The 10,616-nt window shown below is 48.5% G+C and overlaps 1 protein-coding gene across 3 annotated transcripts in view; it reads left to right on the forward strand.

Annotated features, from left to right (window-relative positions):
- The window catches only part of AUH (AU RNA binding methylglutaconyl-CoA hydratase), a 1,015,770-nt gene extending 1,008,412 nt beyond the window's left edge, over positions 1-7,358 (forward strand). For all 3 annotated transcript variants that reach the window (XM_069625642.1, XM_069625641.1, XM_069625640.1), the window contains exon 10: positions 6,917-7,358. In XM_069625642.1, the coding sequence (XP_069481743.1) occupies positions 6,917-6,994 (78 nt within the window). In that variant the 3' untranslated portion in view covers positions 6,995-7,358. The remainder of the gene's footprint in view (positions 1-6,916) is intronic.
- Positions 7,359-10,616: the final 3,258 nt, after the last annotated feature.

Below are 10,616 nucleotides of genomic sequence, written 5' to 3' on the forward strand. Positions count from 1 at the left end.
ATGGATCTGGTGAGCGTTGCTCTGTGGCTGCACTCCAGACAACACGGTCCACGGACCAATGGGAGCAAGGGGGGGGGCGGGAGGGAAGGGGATTCAGGAAGAGGACGTGGGGTGGGAGCGGGGGTCTACATGGGGCCTCGGGGCCTGGATAACCTAAACGCAGCCCACAAGCTGCCGCAGCACACAGGGGCAACACTCACCTTGCATTTGTTGTGCTACTGGGTGCTGTTGTCGTGTCTGGTGCTTGTACTGTTTGTGTGGGGCCTGTTATTAGTGCACCCTCTATCGCAGATTTGTACAGTTTCTTTTGTACCAATTTCACCTCTTCTTCTCTTCTATCCTCTTTGTGCACAATAGCTGTATTTCTGGCCATGCCTTTGCTTCCATTCCCACTAATTTCTTTAACTGTCTTTGTACTGGCTCTGGGAGGCCCTGTATCAGTATGTGGTAAAATATTGCTAGCGTTTTGTCCCACGCTTCCCGCGTATCTAAGCGCCACTTCTCTTTAATTTCTTGGATGTAATTGAGAGTCCTCATTCTCGCGCATTTTAGGTGATGTTATTGCTCCTATGTATGACTTGTCTGGGTATTGTATTCTCAGTGCTTGCCATAATGCGTGTCTGCAGTTTGCAAATGGTGCTCCATCATGTGATGTGTCATTGATGGTTACCCCTGGGAATCCCGCTCTTTTCCAGATGTCATCTGCTGCATCACCCAATAAAGAAATTAACCCCTTTACATCGCCCACTGCTAACTTTAGTCCAGCAGTTTGTTTCTCCATTTCGTATATCAATTTCCCAGCCTCTCCGCTCAATGATGGCAATCTACATTTAATGTTTTCCTTATCTGCATGCTTCCATGGAACGTATTGCGTCCTTGCTCCCCCTCTCTCTAATAATGGCATTTGTGTGTATTCTCTCACCTCTCCTGGTGTGCATCTGTGTGGTGTTATATGTGCGTATTCGCTATCCTCTTCCATGTCAGAAAGTTCCTCGATGAAGTCAGTAATGTGTTGTGTAAGCCTATTTTCTCCTCTGGCCCCAGGTCCCTTCCTCTTACTTACCTGGTCCTTGTTGTGTGGTGTTGCCAACTCCTCCGTTCTACGTCCTGGGAGGTCCCTGAGCCTATTAACATATGGCATGGGTTGTGCTTGTGGTGTTAGTGGTCGCTGTGCCCTTCTTCATTGTCTCCTGCTCACCCTTTCTTCCTCTACCCCTCCCTCTGTCTTGCATTCCAATGACGACCCACAGTCTGTACGTGTTATGTAAAGTTTACTCAGCCCTTCCCCGCTTCCCTCGCTTTGTCCTTCGCAAGACCCTTCTTCCTCACTGCAAAATCCATCTGAGAAGGCCAACCGTGTTATGCTTTTCCCCCCCACTGTTACTGATTCTAAATCTGTCTGTGTACTCACCTGTCTTTCCCGCGTCTCCCTGCGTTTGTGCCATCTGCGGTTCCTCTGTGTTCCTCGCGTGCAGCTTACTCTTGTGTGCCTTGCTTGATCCTCCCATTTCCGTGTTCCCTTTTTTGTTCCCCTCACCCTTTACCCCCGCTCTTGTCCTGCTAAGTTTGCTCAGTATCGCGTCACTTACCTCTTTAAGCGCCCTAATATCTCTATACTTTTCATACCATGCTCCACCTTCCTTTTCCAATAAGCTCTCTAGTATCCTCCCTTCCTCGTACTTACGTGCACTTTCTGCTATAATCTTCCTTTTCCACAGCGTCATTTCCCTGCCGTTTTCTTCTTGTTCCTCTTGTTTCCTCCTAAGTTCCCGCTGCTCCATGCGTGCTACCCTTTCCGCAATCCCCCTTAAGCGGTCCTCCTCCTTTTCTAGCTCTTGCTTGTTTAACTCCACTTTATCAGTCTTACCTCCTGTCCTCTTCCTCTGTTTCTCACGTTCCTCCTGCTCCAGTTGCCAGTCCAGTACACTCTGTGCCTCCCTCAGTTCTGCCAGCTTCTCCTCCAACATCGCCTCCTCTTCCCTTGTCATCCTCCCTTCTTCGGTTGTACTTACCTCGCACTCTCCTTGCGCTCCTCTGTCCTCCTCTTTTCCTGCCCTGATAACCACTTCTTCCTCTTCTTCTGTTAGTTTCCCCCGTAGTTTTAGTAACACTTGGAAAGCTATCCATTCGTCTGGTCCTACATTTGCAAATTCTACTCGAGTCTTCTGTGCATTCCCGCGCTCACCTGTACCTGCCCTTTTGGTAACTATCTGTTGGTGCATACGGCGGCTGGCTGAACATAGGGTTTGAATACCCCTCTGCAGCTGTCAACTGTGTTCGCGCCGCCTCTCCAAGTTCTTTTACTGGGTACAGTCCTTCTATTTCCTTCTTTACCTCTTTAGTTATGGGCATCTCCCCTTCTCGTTCCTTTTTGACCTCTGCTACTGGGTATGACCCTTCCGATTCTTCCTCACTTTCCTCCACGCTGGGAGGTGCTGGAGGCGCACTACTCCTGCCCTCTTCTTTCGCCTTCTCCTCCTTCACCCCCTGCATTGTCAACATTCCCGTCACCCCAGGTGCGCATCTCTGGAACAGCTTCCAGAGATTGAAAACTTCTAGGTGATTTGTTAGCGTCTTTCCTTTATATGTGTTATGTAGATACGCTAAGAGCGAGTGGTGGGTGTACATATCAAAGCTGCCATTGGGTGGCAATGGTATTCTTACCTTATTGCCTGTTCCTTGTGTCCATTCAATGCTATATTTTACTATTTTATCTCTATGCGGTGTTAGCGTTGCGCTTATGTGTTGAAGCTGTGTTGTTAGTGTGCTGGCCCTATACCCAGCCCCTACTCCATAATACACAGACATTGTTAAAAAAACTTTTACTTTGTCACCAACATCGTTACCTGGCCCCGTAAATTGGGGTCTTACGATTATCCGCTGCAAAGGAAGCAATAGTGTTACAATACTGTTTGCTGGGCGTCACCGCCTTCTCTTCCTTTCTATTGCATCCTTTCCTTGTTCTGCACTTCCCAATGCTAGGGCCCCCTCAAGCCCGCTGTACGCGAAGCCCCCTGCGACTTTGTGTTCTATGCGGCCTGTGTTCGAGTCGCCCCACCCTTTCCAGCATCGCCGCTACTCAGCATGTCCTCAATCGTGGTGTCAGCTCCTCCCCCTTTTCCCTTCTCATTCCACCACCAACAATCTCCCTACTCTCCCGTTCTCCCTCCCACTGTTTCCTTCTCACCACTTCCCGTAGTCTCCCCTGGATCGAGGCAGGCCGGCGTTCTCCGTGCGTGGCCGCCTCTCCCTTTCGCCCCTCCCTTCACCGCGATTCAGAAAGCACTGCGCAATCCTATGCAACTCTATTGGTGATGTCACCAGGCCTAGGATAGTTGTATACAGGTACGTACAAATACACACGAAAGTAATATGCGTGCTGTTCTACAATGTTACTCCCCACAATCCCCACATCTGTCTTCCCACCAGGTCTGGAGTGGAGTATTGATTAATCACTTCGTTATTATAGTAGACTGCACACACTGCGTCACCTTGCGTGCGATACGCTCCCGCGCCGGGGGAACTTAACCAACCCACTATCTTCTGCACCGAGAAACAATCAACCTATCTCAGCTGTCATCATACATCATCTATTCACCGAGCTAGAACACTTGACCAACAGGAATCCTCATCTACTCATCGATCAAAAACGTCGACTCGTAGGAATACCACCACCCCTTTTGCACAGGTGCCCACGATCAAAACCAATCAGCGCGATTCACCTGTCACATGTGGGTGCCTTAAGCCCCAGCCTACTCACTCTGCAATACTATACGAGGCGGCCCTCGTGCCTGCCCTGCAATACTTTTCACATCAACCACCGCTCAATTGTTAAAATCTTTCTGAGCACCCTTTAAAGCCACCTGCCACCCTCGTTACAGTTCCTCCCGCCACCCGCACAATTTTGCATTGCTGGTTGCGTGTGCCATACTCACATCGGCTCTCGCCTGCCGGTGCCACTCGGCTGCTGGTACCCCTCCCAATCTGCTCCCCACCTCCCCTCGTCTGGACCACGTCTGGACATTCGCCAACCGTGGGCGGGATACTTCTCAAGTCGGCTCCCGATGGCCACTCTCCGAATTGCGCAGTCCGGTAGTCTCGCAGTTCATCGATGGTCCTGTAGTCCTCAAAAGGGGGGCAACGGCGGAGGGGGCCGTTGTGCCAGGCCACCTTGGCGCAGGCTGTGCTTCCCTCTTGCCTTGCCCTTAGTGTTGAGATCTTCACAGATCTCAGCAGTGCCTACAACTTGTCGGGGCGATAGCCTGGGTGTCGGCAGGGCTGTACTTGGACCTCCGGGGGTAGGGAGGCCCCAACTCCTCCCACGGTCCCCAATGTGTATGAGACACACGCAAGAGCAAGGCGTTGCTACTGTTTATTAGGTAAAACGGCAGGGATAGGTTCTGGGATCACAGGTCATCTGGGAACACTTCTCAGCAAGAGTGGGCTTGCAGGCCCTTTTTCTACATGCGTGACGCCTCATTGTGCGTCACCTGGGAAAACTTCCCCCAAAACCTAACACCACCTCGGGTTGGCTCCCCGAGTAATGGGGTTAGTATAGACACATATAGATGAGTTAGTGGTTGGTAGAGAAGAGGTCAGGTGATACGCTTGGGTCGTCCCTAGAAATTGTTACACTAGAATGCTACATGGAGAAGGTTGGTGATTGGCTACGTTGTGATGCCGTCAGTGGTTAGCCCCTACCCCGACCTCCAAAATCAGCTCCTTGTCCCAGAATGACCTCCACGCCCCTCTTCCTTGTCCCAAAGCTTACGTATGAGGCTCCTTACCTCATAGGTAAGTACTGGGATGAGGAAGAGTGGGATTAGGAGTAATGAACATTAAAAGTAGCTAAGTCAGGCATTACCTCCATGTACCTCTACCTCATCCCAGTACTTGTGCATGAGGACACAGATGTTCAAATGCCAAATTTTTTAGGCAATTGAAATTGTGATGTGGGTTTAATACTTGCATGCCAGGGGAGTGATTGGAAGGGTAGAGAGGGAACAGGTGACCACTCATTCTCATAGCAGTCCATAAATGGGTGCTTTCAACCTTAAAGGAGAGAGTTAACTGCTTGTAACATTGAAGCTGCAGTAGAATAGCCCTTTTAAAATGCGCATAGAAATTAGATGCCCCAAAACAAATAGGTTTGCCCCTCTCCAACTGCCCATGAAGTTAGCGCCTCTCCCAACATTTGAAGGGTTAGTCCCCTGAATTGTAGGTTTTGTTGCACCCCTGAATCCAAGCACACACACCATTCACCATATACAGACACGCACACCCAGCCATCTATACATTTAAGTGTGCGCCCTTTCACCATGTAGGCACACCCAGGCAGCCACCCATACATTTAAGCATGCACCCTTTCACTATACACTCACACAGGCAGCCACCTATACATTTAAGTGTGCCCACTTTCACCATACACTCACATGTCGTGGGATTGAGGGGAGCCCTAATACTTCAAAAAGAAATTGGGCCTCATTACAACTATGCCGGTCCAGAAACAACGGTGCCGGTAAGTTTACCAGCACTGTAGTTTCTGGTCCAGCATATTATAGCTCTGCGGGCGGAACTGCACCCGCCCGCAGAGCTTTCACGGAAGCACTGGCACCATTAACGGTGCTGGTACTTCCGTGGTCCCCATTCCCATAGAGTCCGATATGAAATGGGGATGGGGATTTGCCATTTGCCGGCGCCTGACTTCCCAGACCGCCAGGGTTGTAATCCCCCGGTGTTACTGGAAAGTCAGGCACCGGTAAATCATTACGGGTCTGGCAGCAACCTGCTGGTATCACCGGCACGGTTACCGCCAAACCCGTAATGAGGGCCAATGTTTCTTTTTGAAGTCACTCTGACTTCATAAAGACATTATTTCCGTTAAGGACCGAACCATAACGGAAATAATTTGTTTGTGAAGGCAGAGTGACTTCAAAAATAAATTATTTCTTTTTGAAGTCATAGGGCTCCCCCCACCCCATGACACTGAGGCCCCCAGCCCAGTGTCTTCCATGCCATGGGGTGGGGGGAGCCCTCGGACTTCAAAAAGAAAGGTTCTTTTTGTAGTCCCTCTGCCTTCATAAAGAAATTATTTCTGTTGCACAAATAATTTCTTTATGAATGCAGAGTGAATTCAAAAAGAAAAAAAATATTTAAAAAAAAAAAATTCCCTCCAAGTGGGGCCCCCTCCCAGGACATGTGCTGACGTGGCCCCCTGCACCGTGGGGGCTGCGGGGGCCCTGTTACGCCAGTAGTGCGCACGTGCCCCTGCAGCGACGTCATCATCATGGGCAGTGCACACGCATGGTAGTCCAGACCGGCCTGATGTGCAGTGTGTTCCATGCTTTGAGGAGCTTGTAGCCAAGGGAGCCGCAGCATGGCTCGTGCGTAGAGGGGGGGGAGGGAGGGGGTTGTGTCACGCCACTGTGTACAGATGTTGCTCTGAAATACTGTAGACATGCACTTATATCGTACCTTGGCGGCGTTTCCATGAACTAAGGGTCTGTTTCGCAAAGATTACGCCAAGTGTAAGGAATCTGTGATCAGAATGGAAAAGGAGGGACCCAGCTTGCTCGTTTGACTGTTGTTTGGTTTGCGTACTGTAAACTGAATTATTAACTGGTGGCAAATAAGAATGCCCTTGTGTGTACCGAGCCGCCCAGCCTTCTGAGCAGAACTGTAACACGATTCCCTGCAGAGAAGGGTGCCCGAAGGTCAGTGTTGATGAGATAACATACCTAAAGTAACTGTAAATCAATTTTATGTAACAGCTCTTTCCGTAATCTTATCAAAGCCATTGCCTCGCGTGCTTTTCGGTTTACGTGTTGCTCTCAGCATCCGAGGAAAGGCCTCCCTATGTATCTGATTCACAATTAAAGTTACTTAGCGTGTTTTTCTATTATTTTTTCTGTTGCAGGTTATTCCAACAAAAGATAGAATGGAAGGGCTGCTGGCTTTCAAAGAGAAGCGGCCACCGCGATTCAAGGGGGAATGAGCCGCACGTGTGCCTTTAATCTTATGTTATCAGGTCTTTCTGCTGCACTCCGCCTCGTCACATAAAGAAACCTACAGCACCTGGAATGTGTCCGCGCGTGCGCCGGACTCCTGCATGTACATGCTGCATTGTTTCCATAGAGGTTCGCGAGGGGAGCTTTTGAAGACGTGTCGGGTCACGGGTTCATCACAGGCTGTTTGTTTTTTTTTTCTACTGTATGTTCCTGGCTGTTTGATCCTATGCATTTAATTTAACTGGAGGCCCATACCTGAACGTCAAATGTCTATCGGATGTATCTGTTGATCGAAATTAATGATAATCGTATACCAAAAAAAAAAAACGCAATTAAACGAAATATAAAATGCTTTCTCGTCCTGCGTATTCCGTTTGTTTTCTCTCTCATTCATCTACAACCAGCTGCAAAATAGCGACCAATATCACCGCTCCTTACAGTAGTGTTATGTTATGTTAGGTTAAAGGTACTTATATAGCGCACCGTCACCAACGGAATTGGTTCCCAGGCGCTCTGGCGGGTCTGTATTGCGTGAATTGTATTGACGGCACGTTTGCACAAGTGCAAAAAGGTGGTGTGAAAAGCAGGCACATCCTATGCCTTCTTTTGCGAATGCAGTAAATGCTGTCTTTCGTTTACGTATAAAGGCAGCAGCGGTGGACTTGCTTACAGGGAACTCGGGAAATGTCCCCGTGGGCCTCTGCACAGTGGGGCCTCTTGTGTGAAATGAAGTATATCATTTATTATGAAGCTTCAATATGTTGTTCCTCACACTTTACAAATCTTATCTGTCCGTTTTTTTTAAATTATGTTTAGCTACTGTTTAGCCTTCACATAGGCGCCAATATGCTTTGAAATGTACCATTTCGATCCATTTGCTCCGTTTTGTCTTGAGGGAGCGCATCCTCTAAGCTCCACACAGAAGGGCTGCTCTTGCTGACTACAGCGTGACAGGGAGCCACTTTGAAAAACATTTCCAGGCCCACTTTTGGTTCCCAGTCCACCCCTGATGTTGTGGTTTTCGCATCTCCTGCCTTGCCCAAACTGAACGCATGCATCCTATAATATAAACGAGGCTCTTTACTGCGTGTGAGCTTTGAAACGTTTCTAGGTGTTTTTGTAGGAAATAAAGTTCGTAATTCGAACTAACCGCGGACCTCGGTTGAAAGGTTTGGCAGTGAATGGGAGCAGGAACATTTGACTTGCCAGACTAGTTGTACAATTGAAACTGTATTCTTATGTTGTCCCATATGTGCCTGGTATAAAGGATGTATCTACAAGCGGATTCTTATCCACGATGCCCAATCCGGGTGGCGGAGCGGATGGTGAAAGTGAAGTGTTTTGATCAAGCTCCGGAGTGTTGATCAGGGGTGTGCCCTGGTGGAACACGCACAGTGCCCTTGTGGAATCTTGCCTTCCTGAGTGTTCCACCTAAGACCCTTCGATCCGCTGCCTGGGTGTTGGGGCACCAGTCGGACCTGAGTTATACATCGCCTAGTGAAGCACTGAAGTGATATTAAATGAGGTGGCAGGCCTACCCTGTTGATAATGGCCTGCTGCCCAAGTCAAGGGCCAGAGTGCAGCGAGGGTCCCTTAATACGGGCGCGGTGCCATCACCGGCATGGTCGGCCAGCTGCAGAGTGTAATATGCCCATTAGCACCCTTGTAGTACCCTACACAGGTGCTAATGTTTTTTTTAAAAAAATAAATACATAAACGTACCTTTGCATCGTGGCCCGACGCCGCGCAGTGCTGTCATCCAGGCTGTCCATTTTCAATGTTGATGATGGACTGGACGACGGCGCTGCATGGCGCCGTGCCGCAATGGTGGGTTTCTTTTTTGGGGGTTAGGGGGGGGCACACTCTCTTAGCACCCATGTGCGAAACTCCACGGGTTCTAAGAGGTGAAGGGGTTTGGTGGAACAGGGAAGGGGGCACTGCCAGTTTGTGCCATACAGTACAGCCCGTGTTCCGAGCTTTCTGATTGTCCAGAGCACCCTCCCAGGGTGCAAAAGTGCATAATAAAGGGAAATACTTGAATCCCTGGCTGAAGAGCCTAATTTACTCGAAGCAAAGACTTCAAAACGTCTTGCCATCGACGTTTGTCAATATTCAGCAACACAAGTACTGTTCACGGTATTTCCCTTTTCAGAGATTATTGAGCTGTTCTAAGTTATTACCTTTTACCTGTCTATGAAGCCTCCTTTCTTATCCTGTAGAACTCCTCCTTTTGTGCCTTAATCTCTTCTCTGCTGTGTTCATCCTGTCTTGACACTATTGTTCGGTACCGCAATCCGTTTCCCTTCACTGTAGTTATGCAGTCTAATAGACTGGGGTTTGTGATGTGTTTTTTTTCCACTTCCTGTGCCATCTACCAGTCTGACTCGTCTGTCAGAAGTGAATGAGTTTTGTCCTTAGTTGGATTTTGGTCTTTCAAGGATCCTCTCTGTTGTCTCTATTTGCCTTATGGAGTGAGTTCATGCCTCTGACATGGAGCAAGCCTGCGCTCAGCAAGTTCGAAACATGACCCTGCCAACTCTGCTCTTCATCCTTCTGACATTTATAAACTCAGTACCAATACATTGGGTAAGTACAACATCATTATTACCGTGCATAGATGATGGAGGATATCAACATTAAGTGCTATATACAAATATCCTGATTACCAAAATAAACCATCTATTTTATGTCTGTTTCTTCTTTTCTTTCACTCATAGCTCATTGTCAACACAGTTATCGCAGCTAACTGACTCCTGATGACTTTTCAGCTTCAGTAAACGTATTCTTTTTTCTGGCATGCTAGCTCGATCCAACTATCTGTACAGATTTTAATTTACCCTGAGTGTCAAGTCTCATTGGTATATGGGTTATATATGTTTTATCCCTGAATGTAGTTGGCACTGCCTTTCGTTGTTTTATTTTAAAATGGCAACAATTTAAGATTGGACATTTCCTTTGTACGTATTGTATATTATTTGGTGTTTAAGTTATGATGGGGTCAATGTTTTGACCCTGTCACAGGGCAACAGGTATCCCTCCCAACATGGTGTGGGTGATCTACCAGGGTGTGCGCCAGAGCCGATCTTACTACAGAGGTGTAGTGAGGGAATTGGGGTAGGTCCCCAGTCCCTGGCCCACCTGATTGTTCCCTGTGTTGTACAGCTATTGGCACCACTCATTTCCACCGTGCATTTCTAGCCAGAATTCGTTTCCCTTCCTTTCAGAACTACAACATCCATAAACCATTGTGCCAACAGCAGACGACGCCGAATGGGAGAAGGAAGATGACTGGTGTGACTACTACACTGATTGCCAGAACACCTGCAAAGATGCAGCCTTCATCCGACAGATAGCGAGTGGTCACTGCAGGTGGTGGACTGCAGCCCTGAGCCACAAACCAGAAAGAACACTGGTGAATGGAAAGGGAGGGTGGGGCCAAGCACAAACTTTGAAACCTTTCTCTGTAAATGCCCAGCCCCAAGTGAAAGCACAGGGGAATATTGCCCAAAGAGGACAGGTGAAATTTCAGAACATTGAGAAGGGGGAGAAGGTCACTACCAAGACAGACATGGGTAAATCGAGCTTTGCCATCGGATGCAAGAATGAGGG

This window comes from Ambystoma mexicanum, chromosome 6p (assembly GCF_040938575.1).
Source record: "Ambystoma mexicanum isolate Mex_15411 chromosome 6p, UKY_AmexF1_1, whole genome shotgun sequence".
Lineage (NCBI taxonomy): Eukaryota > Metazoa > Chordata > Amphibia > Caudata > Ambystomatidae > Ambystoma > Ambystoma mexicanum.